This window comes from Meleagris gallopavo, chromosome 1, assembly GCF_000146605.3.
Source record: "Meleagris gallopavo isolate NT-WF06-2002-E0010 breed Aviagen turkey brand Nicholas breeding stock chromosome 1, Turkey_5.1, whole genome shotgun sequence".
NCBI classification, from domain to species: Eukaryota; Metazoa; Chordata; class Aves; order Galliformes; family Phasianidae; genus Meleagris; species Meleagris gallopavo.
Genome location: NC_015011.2, coordinates 183141131 through 183159614, shown reverse-complemented (window position 1 = coordinate 183159614; position 18484 = coordinate 183141131). Strand labels below are relative to the sequence as shown.

The following is an 18484-nucleotide window of genomic DNA, read 5'->3' as shown; positions in this document are numbered from 1 at the left end:
AAAACAATCCCTACTATGGAAACATTTGTTATTCTTTGTATTAGTGACAAAGAGTGGCACAGAGAAATGGCAGTTTTACAGTTCTTACTGTCTATTGGCTAAAATTAGTGGGTTATTTTTACTCACTCATTGCCAGTCTCTTCATTTTGTATCTGCTTCCTATATATTGCATCAAGCAAATGAGTTGACAGACAACTTTTCATCCCACAGGCACTGGTCACAATGACCCCTGACCAACGACAAGATGTTATCAGAACCTCCCAGATGGCAATTTCAGACAGCGAAGAGAGAGTGAAGCCATACACCTTGGAAGAATTTTCCTATGATTATTTTAGGTGATTTTTTTCAACCATCTTCAAAATATACAGGAGTAGAAATCCATCTCCACATAGCTTGGGAATCAGTAATTTTTTGGCCACTGGAAAAGACTGTAACTATCTTATCCTCTTGTGTGATTGTACAACAACAGCTTCCAGTTTAGGCCATGGCATGAGTTACAAGTGTTCCACAGACAGGGTTTTATGAATTAGGTGGGGACATTTTCATCTCAGCTCCAAAGCATGCACCACAGCTTCATGTAGCCTACCAGACTGACCCCAGATCTGCCCTTTCTGCTCACAGGGGCTGACAGTCCAAAGAGGCAGACCAAGTCCTCTAGGATATTGTCATCCTGGTGGGCTTGTTTGGCTAGGCAATATTCTTTCATCATTACTGCCCATCTCCCCACCGTCATCATCTTTCCTCTTGTGATTAGAAGGGGTTTTTTTTTGTTAGAAAAGTTTGTTTAGGTATCAGTGCTTAAGTAGGGTCCTAAACAGACTTTTCTGAGCCCTAGAAAAGTCAAAATGGCTATGGTTTGGGTAGAACTGGAGCTGTATACTTGCTAAAATGTAAATTCCCATTTGGTTTAAGAGTTCATTAGTGAGGTATTGTGAATAATCTTCCAGGTGGAACTCAGGCCACAGACTGTCCCTTTCATCTGTGTAACCTCTCTACTATTACCTTGCTTTGCCTTTGCCACCAGGCCTCCGCCTAAGCACACCCTGAGCAGAGTTATGATCACCAAGAGCCGTGGGAAGGACAAGCTGTGGTGTTACACCCGGGAGCCCATCAAACAGCCCTTGTTGAAGAAGATCCTGGGTAGTGAGGAGCTGTCCCAAGAAGCTTGCATGGCCTTCATTGATATCCTTTTACTGCCTGGTGCAGGCCTTGGACAAGAGGACAACAAGTCTGACAGACAAAGGGGTGATCAGTCTCTTCAGGGATACAAGTGAAGCCCATAGAAAGCGTTCTGTCCCCTCTTAGGGGGCTGTGTCACAGACTTGGAGATGGATCTGATTCTGGCATCTGTATTCAAGCATTCTTGAGATCTGAGGTACAGGGAGCAAGAATTATTGAATTGATTATAGAATCATGGAAAAGACCACTGAGATCATCTAGTCCAACTGTCAACCCATCCTCACCATGCCCACTAAACCACTAAACTATTGAGCCTTTCTGGTACACACTGCTTAGTGGTTAACTCAACAGTTCTGTTTTGGCTTACTTCAACTTTCCAAGATGCATCTGCTATAAAGGGTGTAGACGTAACCAGTGTGGATGCAAACAAGTTCTCATGACCTCAGGAACAGGGTTTGATACCTGAATATCTCTACTTGTCAGAATAAAGATAGCATGGAGGTAGGCAGAGTGCAAGCATAGATCCAAACTGTGGAAATGGCCTCTGTATTTTGGTGGGCTTTTCTCTAGGATCCGGACTTTATAATTTGAACAGTTCTATTGGTATAAGCCTGGTACTAATGCTGTTACCACTACTGCTACTATCACAGCCACTTCTGTAGTCAAGTGTAGGTTGTCTTTTACCATATCATCAACAGAAGGGGTTCTCCAAACCTCCCAGTTAGCTAATCCTTAACTCCTGCCTCTCACCAGTGCTGAAGTATATGGGTGACTACCCATCCAAAAGGACCCGCTCAGTCAATGAGCTGACAGACCAAATCTTTGAAGGTGCCTTGAAAGCCGAGCCTCTGAAGGATGAAATCTACTGCCAGACCCTGAAACAGCTCACTGACAACCACATCAAGTAAGACTTGTCTGTTTTGCTTGTCCCAGAGACACTAGCCTGTGTTGGGCATAGCAGGTCTGGAGCATTTTTCCTCCCTTCTAGTGCATCCATGCCATGAGTTACTTTTTCTGTTCTGTATCTCTCCTATTTTAGGTACAGTGAGGAGAAAGGCTGGGAGCTGTTGTGGTTGTGCACAGGCCTTTTCCCTCCAAGTAACATCCTCCTGCCCCATGTCCAGAGGTTTCTTCAGTCCCGGAAACATCATCCATTGGCATCAGACTGCATCCAGAGACTCCAGAAAGCCCTAAGGTACAACACCAAAAGACCTCCTAATCCTGACCATGTCACAACATCCAAATATGTATGAGAAACAATAAGTAGGAGATATTCTGGTGATTGGAGGGACAGTGAAATCTCACAGCCCCTCTCTTCATTCAACCAAGACTAATAAAAAGTGTGTCTGGTGGACAACATTGCTTATTCCGTGGCACCTGCCTCCTCCTGTTTTGCAGGAATGGGTCCAGAAAGTATCCTCCCCATCTTGTAGAAGTGGAAGCCATTCAACACAAAACCACCCAAATTTTTCACAAGGTTTACTTTCCTGATGATACTGATGAGGTAAGTGGGATAGAAAGAAATTCTTGATTTTTGTCAGGATGGCTGTCCAAATTCTTACTAAAATCTCAGAAGAGATTCATTCTAATGCAGAAAAATTCAGCCTTCCCACAAGTGTCTGAACCAGAGCAGTGTCAGGAAAATCCACTCTTGCCAGGATAGGAGACTGAAGCTTATGGGTCTGATTTCCTACAATTTACCTTTTCAAGACATGGGTGCAGAGTTGTCTCTCACAGGAGATTTTATAACATGATCTTATCAAGAGAGGACATGATTTGTTCATCTCCATCCTCTTTCTCAGTGATTCACAAACTTTGACCATCAGTTACTTAGAACCTGGACTAGAATATGCAATCCACCAAGCTATGCCTAGGCAGGCACTCTGCTGTGGCTTCCAGTGACAGAGCAGGGAGCTGTCAAGCAAGAAAATGCAATTATTCCTCATTCTTCTGAACTGAGATGACACAGAAATCATGATACCTGCACTCAGAAACCTCTCATTAAGCATCTTATACACAAATAAGGCAGGTAGTGATATTGTTGCTGGAAGCAGATAGGCATCCTCTTGCAGATACTGCTGTCTCATGTTACTGACTGGTATTGCAGTGAAGCTTGCTCTCTTCCATCATGCCCTAAGGTACACCTGAATCCTTGCATTTCCAAAGGAATTCATGTGAAAAACAGTTCATATCCATGGGAGGATGTGAACAGTAGCTATGTATGCCCATGTTTGTCTGTTACAGGTATTTTAAGAGATCTACTGGGACTTCTCATCACTCTGAGTTTTGGGATTTTTTTGTATATGACCAGTAAGAGGCATGACAATGCTTTTGCACATACATCTGTGTGAGAGCCAGGAGAAGGAGGCAGAGAGAACTTCTGTACTTGGATGTAGTCCCTTTGACAATGGAAGTCATCCAAGTGGGCTGACGAAGCCTTGTCACTATGGTACAACATGCATCTTTCTCAGACTTACGAGATGTAGAACATGGGTCCTGGTGGTTCAGGCTAACAAGGTCATGCACGTGGTGGGTAGAGGTCTAAATTCTTTGAACTGCTGTGAAATGAATCTCCTTAAGTGGCCAGAGAAAACCGAGTCACTGAAAATTCTAAGAATAGCTCAGAAACTGGAAAATGGAGAGATATCATCAGTGAAGAAACAACTGAAGATCAGCCTGAAGGTCTCTCTTTCCTGCAGACAAATAGGTCTGAGATGTTACAAATGGATCAGAGAAAATCTCTTTACCTTGGAAGCTCCACAGAAGTCAGCAGAGAGTGTAGATGTAGTATCCTGAATGACCACATTTCACCAATAGTATGGCTGAACTTCTATAAATGTGCCTTCCCATGTGCAAAGCCACAGTCCACGTCTCTGTTTTCACTGGTGTTGTGCACCTAAATCTCTTCATACATCTGAACTTAGAGTTCCTTAAAGGCAGCATAAAATTAATCTTGAGGTAGCAATGATAATGTTCTTCCTTTCTTTGTAGGCATTTGAGGTGGAGTCTAGCACAAAAGCAAAGGATTTCTGCCAGAACATCTCTAACAGATTGCTCCTAAAGTCCTCTGAAGGCTTCAGCCTCTTTGTCAAGATCTCTGACAAGGTGAGCGACTCACACTCACATTGTGGTAGTGCCAAAGCACTCAATGCTTCATTTCCAGAGACTCAGTAGGTGTGCACTGCTGGAGCCAGAGCTATGAATCAGATTGCCCAGAGATGTGGTGTTTGAAGTCTTGTCCTTGGATACATTCAAAGTCAGGCTAGACCAGGCTCTGAACAACCTGATCTAGCTTGTGCACGTCTCTGTTCATTGCAGGAGGGTTGATCTAGATGACCTTTAATGGTCCCTTCCAACTCTGTAGCCCCACGAATAAGATTAATTCCTCTGCAAGTAGTGCAGCATTTCTAAGTCAGATCTAACCTGTTACAGGTGAGATTTTGAGTATTATAGCCATGGTTACAACTATCATCCTAAAAGGGAAAGGTCTCCTGTGTTAAGAACAGATGGCTTTAATACCTGATGATAACACTGCAGTGTCCTTGCTGATTTAGGGACCCAACCAGTACCATTCTATGTGCAGGATCTCACAGAGGAAAGAGGTAGAAAAACCCAAGCCTATTGTTAAGATGAGTTCATAAAAGATTAAATTAGGTGTTAGGGGGAAATTTTTCACATAGAAGGCAGTGGAGGCACTGGCACAGGCTGCTCAGAGAGCTGCGGTGCCCCATCTCTTGAGGTGCTCAAGCCCAGGTTGGATGGGGCCCTGGGCAGCTTGAGCTGGTGGGGAGCAACCAGCCCACAGTAGAGGGTTCAAATTAGCTGAACTTTAAAGTCCTTCCCAACTCAACTCTACAATTCTGTGATAATGAACTAAGAAAAATGTGCAGGCGTAGAGATGCCTTGGGCAACTGGAATAAATCTGTAGAGATAGTCATTATGGAGGGAAATTAATTGCTCCAGGAAAACAGGAAGCCACAATAAGGAGTAATGGGGGAAATTAGAGTGGTGTCTTTCTGACATCAACAGTCTGTAGTCCAGAAGTCTAACTGAGACAAAGCAGTGAGCAACAATAACAGGAGGTGGGGCAGTACAGAGCCAGTGGCCTCTTGCTGCTTACTTGGTCTTCATAACCATGTACTATGCCCACAGGTCATAAGTGTGCCCGAGGGAGATTTCTTCTTTGACTTTGTGAGACATCTGACGGACTGGATAAAGAAAGCAAGACCAGCAAAAGATGGTAACAGTGTCTTTTCTCCATTGTGGGTCACACACAGTCGTACTTGAGCCCTCTAGTCCTTTCAAAGGAGGCTGACTGCCATTCGTCACACCCATTGGGCCATTGCTGTGGCTGTGCTGACATCACCTGGGAGATGAGGAGATGGTCTGTCTGGTGCTCACAGCATTGTTCTGATATCTGCTCCCTGCTTCCTTTGTGCAGGTATAGTGCCTTCCCTCACCTACCAAGTGTTCTTCATGAAAAAGCTGTGGACCAACACAACGCCTGGAAAGGATTCAATGGCAGATTCAATCTTCCACTATTATCAGGTACTCTAGGAATCTGAAATAGCAGTGCAGACTTTAGGAGGTTTTAAGATGGAATTGAAAGACTGACTGTGTGAAGATGAAGACTTGCATTAAACAGAACAAAATTCTACCTTAAACAGAGAGCTACAAAGAGCAGTTGGGTTGCATGGCAAGGAGTGGCCTTCATGCGTTTTAGGTAGCCTCTTCAGCTGGGAAATGTGCCAGATATTTTTGAGCAAGTAGCAAGAAGTGGGAGAGTATGTCCTGCTAGCAGCCTCAGCAGGGAGGCCAAATTCAGAAGCATTCTGAAGATTGTGTGCTCTTCCATTCTTGGAGATGAGCTATGATGGCCCCAAAAGCCATGAATTTTTTTTTATACACCTGCATGTCACAAAGCTCTCTTGTAAACAAATGCAAACACATATATGTTCCCTGTGTTCCTGCCTTGATCAAGCAGTTTTCCCAATATGACCGTATCCCCTAATGCTTTAATAGTTTCTTATTATATAACAATTTTTCAAACATCTTCTGGTAATGGTGGATGTCCGGTGACATGGAGGGTGAACACGTAGATACACACATAAGTTATCTAGTAAAAGGACCACCCTGTGCTATATTACTGGAGGCTTTTTTAGATCAGAGATCTTTAGACAACCTCCATTTACCAGCAGAGACTGAAGGTCTGGGGTCACCATCGCTGAATTGCTGTCTCCCCTATACAGGAGTTACCAAAGTATCTACGTGGTTACCACAAGTGTACACGGGAAGAAGTCCTGCAGCTGGCAGCTCTCATCTATCGAGTAAAATTTGAGGATGACAAGTCCTATTTCCCCAGCATCCCTAAGCTCCTGAAGGAGCTGGTGCCTCAGGACCTTGTCCGCCAGCTCTCTCCAGATGACTGGAAACGGGTAAAACAGCAACTTTATTCATATGTCAGTCTAGGCTTGGGGAAGCCCATCATCTTGTGTCACTTGTCTGATGTTCAGCATTGAAGTGGTGTTGCCAGAATGAGTGACCTGTGGTCCTTCTTGGGCCTTAGCAGAGCACGGCTCCCCATCAGCACCAAGAGGAGGAATTGTACATGTGTGTTTGGATGGGCTAGTCTAGAACATAGAAAATTAGAGATGTCTCTCTGACAAGAAACATTCTTATAAGTATTTTCTCTTTCCTAGAATTCGAACTCAACCATGTATCCAACCAACAATTTGTTGGTTTCTTCAGTAGAAAGTCCCTCTGTCCCCTCTGCTTCATAAATTGGAGATCAAAACTTACAGTCCCTACAGTAGAGTTACCAACATGGCTCATCAAAGAAAGGAGAACCGACTTTGGTTCCAGGTTTTGTTCCAGTGACCATCCAGTGGAAGCATTCATTGGTGCAGAGACTGGAATCAACACTTGTATAACTTCTCTAGCTATCTTCTTGGTGGCTATCCCAAAACTTGCCAAAAAACACTCTGTAGGTTAGAATTTAGTGCAGAGAGAACTGTTTGTAGGTTTATCATACACTGTGGTTTGTTAATGGATCTCAAGGAAAGCCAAATTACTATGTGAAGCAGTTATGATTTCTGGTAGTATAGTCCACGTTCGTGGCATGATGCTCCTTCCCTGGAGAATTTCATGGTACTAGACAATGCAGACTCTCCAGTTCTACTGTCTTCTCTGTTGCAGTCCATTGTGGCATACTACAATAAGCATGCAGGCAAAACAAGAGAAGAAGCCAAGCTTGCCTTCCTAAAGATTATCTTCAAGTGGCCTACATTTGGATCAGCATTTTTTGAAGTGAAGGTACTTGCCCTTCTTGGAGTTTTCCTGACAGCTTTGGGCCAAGTTCAGAAGGTCCTATCATGGGGAGGTTCCAGGCATGCAGGGTTGTCCCAGTATCTGGGCTGAACTGGACTGGGACTACTCTGATGAGACAGAGAAAGAATGTGAGATTCTCCATCAGTAAAGGGCTGATAAAGTAATTTGTGGCTGCCTTATCTCTCTACAATACTGAGACACTGTAGAGCACCACTGTATCTCAGTCATCTTTGGGTCTGTCCTCACAGCTGTACAGCCGAAGAGGCAAGAGCCATTCTGTTTTGTGAGGGGAAAAAGGGAACATGCAGTTTTCCACATGATGTGTCTGCAAACACCACGGACCAAATCCGGGAGTACATCCCATGCTGGCAAAGGGCTGGAAGAAGTGTTTACCAGCACTAATTAAACTGAAAGTAAAGATCAGAAAAGGACAGAACAGTTTAGTTTTGGCCAAAGGATCCACAGCAGCAGTCAAGAGGAGGAGCAGAGTCCCAGACAAAGGGACTGCGTAGAAGATAGTAAGTCTGGGGCTTTGCCATCCTGCCCCAGCTCTTCTTTTCCAATGGTGGGATAGCTTGACTTTTGGAGATGTTGAAGAGGAGCAAGGAACTTCATACTCTCTGTAGCTCACACAAATATCAGGTACATAGGAGATCTGTAATTATGACAGCCCTTGCTAATTACGTCTAATACCTTAAAGGTTTCTATGTTTATCTTTAAATCATTATCTGGATAGCAGTTAATGAGCCAGCAGGTGCTGGCAGGAGAGGATAGACAGAGGAAAAAGGAAATGATTTTGCTTGACACTTCCCCTGATCAACTCACCTCATCTCATTTCCAACAGCAAACTACAGAGCCAAATTATCCAGAAATCCTTCTAATTGCCATCAATAAACATGGAGTCAGTCTCATCGATCCCAAAACCAAGGTAAGACTGAAGTCTTCACCAGATGCCCTTGAGCCAACAGCCCAAAGGCTGTGTTATTTAGAGATACAGGAGATCTCATTAAGCCTAGTTTGAACAACTGAATAGCCAGAAAAGATCCTGGGGAAGAAGAATTGAGAGCAGCAACTCTTTGAGCCCTGTAAATGGAGAATATACATACTCCTTCCTTAATCTTTTCACAGACATTAGGACTGGAGCTGGAGTACATGAGTTCCTACTAGGTACTTCCACCAGCCACATGGTTTTTCCAGAACAGCCAACCTCCACAAGCACTGGAGGATCCACAGTCTTGCACCTCAGTGCTGTTCCTATGAGGCCGTGGTATAGTCTTATTTCAACAGACATCCTCAGTGTGCTTTGAAGGAAAGAGAACATGGAAGGCCCCCAGGACCTTCATAAAAGTTGAGGCTCTTGTGTGTTAACTGTCAGCCTTGTGTTCCCATCAGGATATTCTCATCACTCATCCCTTCACCAAGATCTCCAACTGGAGCAGTGGCAACACGTACTTCCATATAACAATCGGCAACCTTGTGAGGGGAAGCAAGCTGCTCTGTGAGACATCCCTGGTAAGGAGGATCAAAGATTATGGCACACAGTTAGAGCAAATTCTGACATTGGCAGGCCAAAATTAATTGCTTCCAGTAAGCTGTGTCTCAGAGATTCTCTTGAGTTGCAGGTGGTCTCGTAAATGAGCCCCCATAGTTGTTTGTTTCTTCTGCATTTCAGCACCGTAAGGTTACTATCTCCATAACACCTTTTTTAAATGTGGGTTAGACATCAAGTATTGGGATGTGTCAGGTATGTAAGGTCTCACCTCCGCCTGTGCATTCATGCAAGGTTTTACCAGGGCTCTCATTGGGTTCATCATCCAAGTTATAGGCAAACCTGAGGTGCTTGGGCATTGCCACTCCATGAGCATGGGATTCTTCTCCATGCCATAAGAGTGAAAAGCTTAACATCTTACAGTAGGAGGCTGCCCAGGGAGGTGGTGGAGTCACCATCCCTGGAGTTGTTCAAGAACCATGAAGATGTGGCACTGAGGGACATAGTTAGTGAGCGTGGTGGGGATGGGTTGGGGTTGGACAAGATGGTTTTAGTGGTCTTTTCCAGCTTTTATGATTCTATGAAAGCAGATGTGGGCTCAAGGGGTGTACTTTTACGAAGGTCTTTTGTCAATCTTGTCCATACTAACAGTCACAATAACAACAAAAAAAACTGCCTAGCAAATCTTAAACCCAAAGAATGAAGGATAAAAATTTCTGCCAGGTTTATTGTTATTAATTTTGGACATCCTGTTTATCATTGCCCACTTGAAAATCTACTCCCTTTCCAAAGCTCTGAACATCAGTAGCATCCTGAGAGTGTTTCACACTGCAAATACTTTGGCCTTTTATCCTTGTGTCAGGGTCCTGACATCCAAGGAGAATGGTGGAAAAGAGGGGAAAAAAGAGGGGGAAGTACACCCGGTAACATATAGCGTGTGCTGATGAGGAATAAGCCAGAGACTAAGTTTTTCTATAAGGACATGTAAGAACTTCTCTCTCTTCACCAGGGCTACAAGATGGATGATCTTCTGACCTCGTACATCAGCCAGATGCTAACAGCCATGAGCAAACAGAGGAGTGCAAAGGGTAGCAAGTGAACTGCAAGAAGCCACTGGCATGTGGTCATGGGGCTAATTCACCAGCTGAGGGCTGTGGGATACCCATGCAGCTGGGGGAGAACCTTTGCCTCCCAGATGTGGAAGATGAGCCGAACACCATCAGGGAGCTCGCTGGACTCTGACCTTGAGGGCTCCAATCCCACCACCCCTTCCAGTGAAGATGACTATCTCTGACTTCCCATCCTTCCTCTCCATCCCGACTACACCTGGACCTCAAAGAATTCCAGAGGACAACACTGCTCACAAACAATGACTTGAGCAAAAAGACTCTGGCAGGAGGTTTGCCTGAACCCAATGGCTGGCATCACAAAGGCTCTGGGAAGAGGATTTGTGTGTGTGTGTGTGGCTTGGTTTGGTTTGGTTTGTGTTGTGTTTGTTTTTTTTAAGTGACGAGACAACAATTGGGATGCTAATGCCTTTTGGTGAGCTTATGGACATTTTAGATTTGAAAACAAGTAGCAAAGACCCAATCCATCCTGGAGAAGTGTCCAATGAACACTGCAGGGCTTGTTTTTTGATATTAAAAAAGAATATGCTGTGTTCTCAAGGACAGAAAGAGAAAGCAGGCTGGGAGGAGCACATTTTAACTAGGAATCAGAATAAACAAACCACTGATTGAACATGTTAGAATATTAAAGTGCTGTCTGTGCAATGCTGGAAATATTTAACGAACAAATTTTAAAGTTTTGTTTCTTCTTCTATTTATTTTTTAAAATATTAAAAAGAAAGAAATGTTGCATTTTGTGCCGATATCTGGACAATGCCTTGGGGCTGAGGGCAACCTGCAGGACAATCCCTCATCCAAGAATTCCCCTGGAAACATGACTGCCAGCATCTAAGGCACATCTGTCCCAGTTAAGAGCTCTGCTGGAAGTGAAGCATGGAAGATGAGTTACCTCCTTTTGCCTCATGTTCAGACAAATTAACCTTGGGAGGATCTTTTCCACAAGCTTCAATATGGATGTGGGGGCTTTAGAGTTCTTACTCTAGGAAGACTATGGCCAAGCTCATGTGCAGAAATGATTCTGACCTTAACAGGGACTTGGACATCAACACTGGAAACAGCTAATGATTAACTAATGATTTTATTGTGCTTTTGTGTGTGTCACTGTATAAAATGGCTCTCTACCAAGCCCAGCTGGAGCCTGAACCACTCACAGGCAGGGCAGGCCCTTGGTCTCAGTGGGCTTTTCTCTGTCTTTGGTTGACCATACTCGTCTGCTGGGTGCTTGTCTCATCTTCCACCCAGCATGCAGTGTGGAGCAGCTGGACCGGAGATGGGACCTGCCAGCAGAGAGGAGGCTAACCCACACTGTGTGTGGGAGAACAGAGGGGAAGGAGCATGGGGTGCCTTTCCAAAATCCAGGCTTCGAAGGATCAGGTGCCTGGGCGCATGGTATCAGGAGATATGAGAAGTATCCACCAAGATCTGATGCTGTTCTCACTAATGCTGAGTGGCTCCCAGTAGATGTGGGAGAACTCTCTTGGTCCTGTGCATTGGACTGAGCTTGGCTGCACTCATAGAAGTCAATATTGTACGGTACCAATTGTGTTGGAGCTCAGCTGGGCTGTTCCTCAACACCATGGCACTGCTTGTTGAACCACAAGGAGTAAAAGCATGTGGCTGGGATGCAGCAGCGACATTGGACCTTGGTTTCTCCCCCAAAGCAAACAAAATGCTGCATGGAGACATCCACTCACTGGACAGAGCTGCCAGAGATCTCCTTCCTTCACCCTGTCCCTGCCTGTGGCACTTTGTTGATGGGATCATGGTAACACCAGCTAAGGAGCCTTGTCTCCCCAACAACCATCTCCAATGCTCCTCCTCCCTCCCTAGCTGCCGTGATCTGGCTGGCCCAAGGATCCCACTCACTCCTCGACAAGCTTTCATCATTCTTACCACCACCACCACAACTTTCTTGAGTTTCCTGCCATCTTTGCCTCTCCCCACAAGCTCAGTACAAATTGTAGAAATGTTTTTTAGTGTTGTCCTGGGGAGTTCTCCCCCTCAGAACTCCTTTGTCCCCTCATTCACAGCCCTGTTGGCCTCCCATACACCCTATCATTTTGGGGGTGCTGGGACTCTGTGTGTGTGTGCCTGTGTGTCATATGTATTAGCATCTGCTGGCCTCTTTGTATTTACATCAAACAATGTAACATGCAAAAACATATGTCCAAGTGAAATACTCTAATTAAAAGGCATAAAGTGATATGTGGGAGGCTGTTCTGCACTGTGTGGTTGTGGTACCTCCAGGGGTGGAAGAATGGGATCAGGGCTCTCTCTCATTAGGGAAAGGACTTCTCTTTGTGTAGTGGGACTCCTGGAGAGAATATCCAGCGATGGGGAGCATGTCATCAGTGTGCTTTGGCATTTAAGGACATCATTTAATGAGCATGGTAGTGATGGGCTGACGATTGGACATGATCATCATGGAGGTCTTTTCCAACCTTTCTGATTGTATGATTCTATGATAAATGAAATCTCTTTGGGCAAAACCCGCTTGGGAGCCTTGGGAGTTTCCACTGTTCATCCTCTAAGATAAGGCCTGGATCCTCCAGAAAGGCAAATTTTGAGCTGAATCTCTGGATATAGGAAGAGCTGGGTCTAGAGAACAAGAGGTAATGACCTTAAGTTGCACCAGGAGAACTTCAAGTTGGTATTAGGAAAAATATCAGAGCAGTAATGCACTGGCACAGGCTGCCCAGAGTGGTGGTAGAGTCACCATCCTTGGAGATGTTAAAAACTATGGAGATGTGACAATGACACTGAGGGACATGGATAGTGGGCATGGTGAGTGTTGGACTTGGGTTGGGCTTGGTGATCTTAGAGGTCTTTTCCAACCATAATGACTCTATGCTTGTATGAAAAGTTTCTGTGCGGAATTCAGACCACCAGCCACATGCTTAATGGTGTTACCAGGCTGTGCTAGCTGGAAAGCAACAAAAATAGCTGTGTAGCTGAGACACAACAGAGCTCAGGATGACTGTTATGGGTCAGCCTGGGACACACTGAGGAGACCACAACAGTTGAGGGACCACAGCCTGTCCCAACCACATCCCTTACCTGGAGCACCCCATGGAGCACACCACCACCCAGTCCAAACACTTTCAGCTCTCATTTTTCTGCTCATGCATCTGCACCTGGGTGGTACCTACAAAAGCGCTGAACCAGCTATGGGTGCAGAGTACGAGGAGGGGATTTAACACCATCATCAGCATCCTCTGCATGTTCTATAGATCTGGAGCTGTTCTACAGCAATCCTTTAGCTCTCTTCAGAGGAAGCTAGTGTCTTTTTGCATTTCTAGCCTCCAAAATACTTGAAAATTTCAAACTTGGAAAAGTTCAGCCCTTCTCAGCAGTGTTAAGTTTGAAACCTCGCACTTCCCATTCACATTTCACTTGTGATATAGGTTTATTTAGCAAAAACATTCTGCTGAATGAGGCTTATATATGAAAAGTTGCCTGTAGTCTGATTTTGGTGAAGATTACTATGTTCTTCCCCTTTCCTTGTCTGCTGGAATAAGAACAAAAGAGGATAGGAGAGCCAAAATGTATTTAAAGCTGCACTTGCAATTTACAAAATAATAATAATTGTTAAAAAGTGTTCTTATTAACTGTTCAAGTAGAAATTTATGGCTTAAACCTGGGAGATGCTCAGCTTTCCTTTGCAGAGCAGAGTATGGTTTTCCTTCCCCGTGTGCCAGAAGCCACTGGGAGAAATGAAAACTGAAATAAATCCCAGGATACAGAGCAGGTATAAAGATCTTCCACAGGGGAAAAGAAGACAGGACATTTGGTGGAACCAGTTCACATGCAACAAAATGAAGAAAAGTGTTGTGATCTTTGTCGTAGTCCTGGTAATTACTTGGCCAAGGCACCAAAAACTCCTTTTGCATTCTTGGGGAATACTCCCTCACTGAAAGTCAGGGTGAGGAGGCTGTCCCATTTTGACTAATGGAAGGACTAAAGGAATGAAAAGAAAAACCTGCCCGTCTGTATTAAGGAATATTACAGACCCTGCTGAACCATCCACCAGCACCTGACCATCATGGTGGGGCTGGTGTGCTCTTGGGCTGGAAAAGACCCATGAGGAGAAAGGGGCTATGGGGACTGGGGAAACGTGGGCAACCAAGGACAAGGAGGACCAGAGAGTGCTCAGATTGATTACCCTCTGAGATGCCAAAAGTCTCAAAGAGAAATGGTGGCTACTACATGGGTACTCCTAGAGGTTTAACCTCTCTAGCTGCAATCCCATGTGTGCTTCCCTTCACCCTTGGGATCCCTGCCAGGCATGAGATGATGAGGAAAGCAGGGAGAGAACTCAGTGCTCCTCTCCATCGGGACCATGATGACAAATGGCTCCTTCTTAATAGAAGCTCATTGGCCCCTCTTGGCAGGCTGGATTTGCACTGCAGGAAGAGTCAGCAAGTGATGCTCCAATCTCTGGATCTCAGTGAGATGGCAGCTCTGCATCCTCCCTGCTCACATCAGGCCATGACGGTTGGCATGTTGCTAAGCTCTGGAAAAGAGGACATACAGTAAGCTATTGAAATACTGACATACCAAGACAGCTTGGTCCTAAATGCTTGCAAATGGGGTTGGGTCATTTTTCTGGGGGTTGGAGATTCATGATCCTTGAGGTCCCTTCCAACCCTGGCCATTCTGTAATTCTGTGATTCTGTCTGCTTCTTTGGTTCAGAAACCTAGAGCGTGGAGGCATCTTAGAGTTGCCCAGAGATGTGGTGGATGCCCTGCCCCTGGAGACTTTCAAGGTGAGGCTGGATCAGGCTCTGGACAACCTGATCTAGCTGTGCATGTCCCTGTTCGTTGTAGGGGAGTTGGATTAGATGACCTTTAAAGGTCTCTTCCAACTCTAAGGATTCCACGATCTCCAAGACATATTATTAATGCATATTATAGAATATAGCATCTAATGTATATTAGATGTTTGCAGACAGTGATAAGATGTATCTTGAACTCCTTTCTCGTTGTATAAATCCATCTCTTAAAAACCTCAAGCTCCATCCCTGACCAGGTTGGTGGTCCCACTGGGCTCAGTCCTGTCTGAGCACCAGCACCAACCCATTGGCTATGCTCCACAGAAACCTCCCCAAGCAGAATCCAACTCCTGCCCCTCCTCACCCACTCACCTGTCCTGAACTTGTTGTAGGTGCCACTTTCCAGCATCGGGTCACCTTCATGGGCACAGCAGGAGAAGCTCCGCTCTCGCCACCTGCAAGGGGCAAAGTGCCTGGGTCAGCTCCCTGTAGCCCTGGCCACCTTATTCTCCTTTGTTAGAGCTGGAACTGCCCAGTTATTTGGGGATTTGCTCAGGTCTTTAGTGAGAAGGGAGCCTGGTGATGCTTAAGTATTCACACTTCACATGAGCAATAGCATTTTGAGGGCAACTTTGTGATTAAGCCTTGTTTTCTAGGAAAGATTTAAGGGATTACAGTCCTTATTTTGCAGCCACTGGTTCCTAAGCAGACAAAGACATTTAAAATTTGTGAGTTCGGTGGACTCATGAACCTGATAAGCCAGATCACACAGGTCCCCCAGGCACACCTGATGGCCCCGTGCTCCCAGAAGCACTGGGAAAGCCCTTGCTGCAATGGCAGCCCAGAAGAGCCTTCTTGGATGGATCAGAACCATCTGCAAGGTCCTGAGAAATGCAACAACATGGAGAAGCACATGGAAGGGAGCCTGGAGGAGATGGGGATGGGAAGATCTAGAGATGGTAATAATGTATTGCATGGGTGTGGTCATTTCAAGCCATCTGCTGCAACCTGCAGCCTTGGAAGCAAAGTGAAAGATGCTAGAGCAAGATTTGGGTCAGGACTGCAGAAAGCAGAGCAGGGTGAGTGGTTTCTGATCCAACCATGATGCATCCAGAACACTGATCCAAGTTTCCCCAGTAATCACAGATAAAGTCATGGGCAGCACTAAAGCAAAGAAAACACAGTGCTGGGCACACTCAGGTGTTCTCAGCTGGGAGGATGGATTTTCTCATTGACTTTGACATGTGTAGACAGAGAGACTTGGAGGGCACAAATACGAACAATGAGAGCTTTCCACATAATGTCTAAAGTCCTAATACCTGAAGTCCTAATCTAAATAGTAAGAATAGAAGAATCAATTCCTTTTTCAGTCCATCAGCTTTGAAAACTTATTTCTGTTGCTACTCTAAACCCACCATGTCCATTTTGAATCCTTCAGGTAGACAAAAAAGGAAAGAAAAACAGGAAAGCAAGCAGGAGAGGTTTTTGGAGATTTTCAGGGCACTTGTTTGTTTGTTTGCTTGTTTTTTAATAATTCCTGAAGAAGAGCAGTTTTAACCCTTCGGGACAACATAAGCATCCCTCCATTCCTCTGCCAAGGGCAGCAGATCAGGTTAGAAGGCAGAGGAGCCAGGAGTTGGACACAGCGATCCTCATGGGTCCCTTCCAACTCGGGATATTCTGTGATTCTGTGAACTCAGTAGTTACCAGTGCAGAGCAAAGATGAGCGAGATGAGAAGCACTGAGGTCAGGTCTGTCAGGATCCACATGATGTTGTACTGCCGTGGTGTCTGAAAGAGAACAACAGAGGAAATGTTCAACACCACGGATACTGAAGCATGCAAAAAAGCTGCTCAAGCTCCTTCTCACCGCTTGGCCTTGGCAATTCAGCTCCCTGGTGTGCATGTGAAGTGATATCCTTTAGGTGTTTAAAGCAGTTGGAAGCATTTGGAAATGGTCACCTGCCATTGGGTGCAGGTGCCAAGCCATCATCCTTTGTAAAAATTGATCCCTTGGGTGTCCAAGGAGACTGGATTGCATTGCAGTGAATACAGCAGAGACTCCTTGTTTGTCCCTACAACATTAGTATCAATTGATGGCATCTGTTGCTCCTCACAAAACTGTCCTCGAGAGAATACCACTGAGGGGCTGGGGTGGCTCCTGCTTTAAGCCTACGATTTGCCCTCAGATTGGACCTCACCCACCCTCAGAAGGGATGAAAATGATTTAGTTTTCTGGATGAGAGATGGTAGCATTTTAAAAGCCACTTCAAGACTGTGAAACTAGTTATGCCAAGTGGTACAATGCAGGGACTCTGGTGAGAACATGGCACTCCTCAGCCCTACAAATCGTCAAAGGCAAAGTAGAGGATGGAAAAGCAACATGAAAAGCTCCTCCTAGCAAGGAGGGGTTGCCTCTATGCTTTTTTCCCTTTGGTTTGTGACATCTGACCAAGTTTGAAAAGGAATGCAGGAGTTACTGGTCATTAGGAACTCCTGAGTGCAGTAAGGTTCTTTAGAATCTCAGAAATTGAAATTGGCATGCAGTAACCATGCAATAACCACATGTGCTCTCAAAGCCCCCTTCCTTTGTCTTTACATAAGTGTCACTAGGACTTGCTTTCTTTCCTTTCCTCCACAGACACCAAGTCCTACCAAGCAGAGTGCTTTTCTACGGGCCATGAAATAACAGGAGTTGAGAATGATGGTAGCTGCAATGGCTCAAAAGAACCAGACTTAAGTTCGTGAATGAATTGGTCCTTGAGCTCTAAAGGTAATCATGAACATCCTACCCCCCTTTTGTACCTCAGGAACAAGAGAGGACTACTGCTTACCATGAGGAAGAGTGGCTGGCTGAGGTTCTTCAGCATGTGGACAGCATTCGTGGTCACAGAGTGCGCCCCAGAGCACCAGGCCAGGGAGAAGAGCCAGGGCTCATTGATCACATAGAAATTGGTGGTGATGTTTGCCTCAGCATATTTCCTTTAAAAGACCAAGAGGTAATTGCCTTCATTAAGAAAAGCAAGGAGGTTAGTACTTCCTTTGGGCTGAATCAAGGAGATATGGCAAATCTGTATAGGAAATATTTGCTTTAGGACCTAAATAAGGAATAAACAGGAAGCCCAACCAGCCAATTTGATAACAATTAACTAATACAGATTATCTGGTCTGCTGCAGGCAAATGTAATTCATGTCTAAAAGAGTAAAACTTTGTTTATCCTTCTGGCATATTAATCAGTCATAACTGATAGAATGACTTGGGTTGGAAGGGACCCTAAAGCCCTTCAGTTCCAACCCCTACCATGGACAGGGACACATCCCATAGATTGGGTTGTCCAAAGCCCCATCCAACCTGGTACTGAACACTTCCAGGGATGGGGATTTTAAATTCTGCTGTTTCCTAGGCTTTTAAATTCTGGGGAATATATCATTAAGAAAACATTAATATTATTAATATTGAAAGGGTTCGGTTTTTTCTTTCAATTATTTTTAATTAGATGTCAATATTTCCATAAATAGGACAAAAAGTCTTATTTACAAAAGAAGAGTTGGAGAAGTCAGATATTTAGTGTGGGCTTTTAAGGCTTGGTT

General features: G+C 44.9%; 2 protein-coding genes across 2 annotated transcripts in view; one reads left to right on the top strand and one right to left on the bottom strand.

Moving 5' to 3' along the window:
• MYO7A (myosin VIIA) overlaps positions 1–11404 on the top strand; it is a 31112-nt gene extending 19708 nt beyond the window's left edge. Inside the window, exons 21-33 of the mRNA XM_019612314.2 lie at positions 211–335; positions 1025–1182; positions 1930–2083; positions 2219–2374; positions 2578–2683; positions 4171–4284; positions 5332–5419; positions 5621–5727; positions 6429–6614; positions 7375–7491; positions 8351–8434; positions 8899–9018; positions 10005–11404. Of these exons, the coding sequence (XP_019467859.1) occupies positions 211–335; positions 1025–1182; positions 1930–2083; positions 2219–2374; positions 2578–2683; positions 4171–4284; positions 5332–5419; positions 5621–5727; positions 6429–6614; positions 7375–7491; positions 8351–8434; positions 8899–9018; positions 10005–10094 (1605 nt within the window). The 3' untranslated portion in view covers positions 10095–11404. The remainder of the gene's footprint in view (positions 1–210; positions 336–1024; positions 1183–1929; positions 2084–2218; positions 2375–2577; positions 2684–4170; positions 4285–5331; positions 5420–5620; positions 5728–6428; positions 6615–7374; positions 7492–8350; positions 8435–8898; positions 9019–10004) is intronic.
• Positions 11405–11741: 337 nt separating this feature from the next.
• Positions 11742–17905, bottom strand: LOC104909392 (glycerophosphodiester phosphodiesterase domain-containing protein 4-like). Its single transcript, XM_010706145.3, has 4 exons — positions 17728–17905; positions 16602–16684; positions 15267–15349; positions 11742–14635 (listed from the first exon to the last, which is right to left on the bottom strand). Exons 1-4 carry the CDS (start codon positions 17761–17763, stop codon positions 14604–14606), a joined length of 234 nt encoding a protein of 77 aa, XP_010704447.1. The 5' UTR covers positions 17764–17905; the 3' UTR covers positions 11742–14603.
• Positions 17906–18484: the final 579 nt, after the last annotated feature.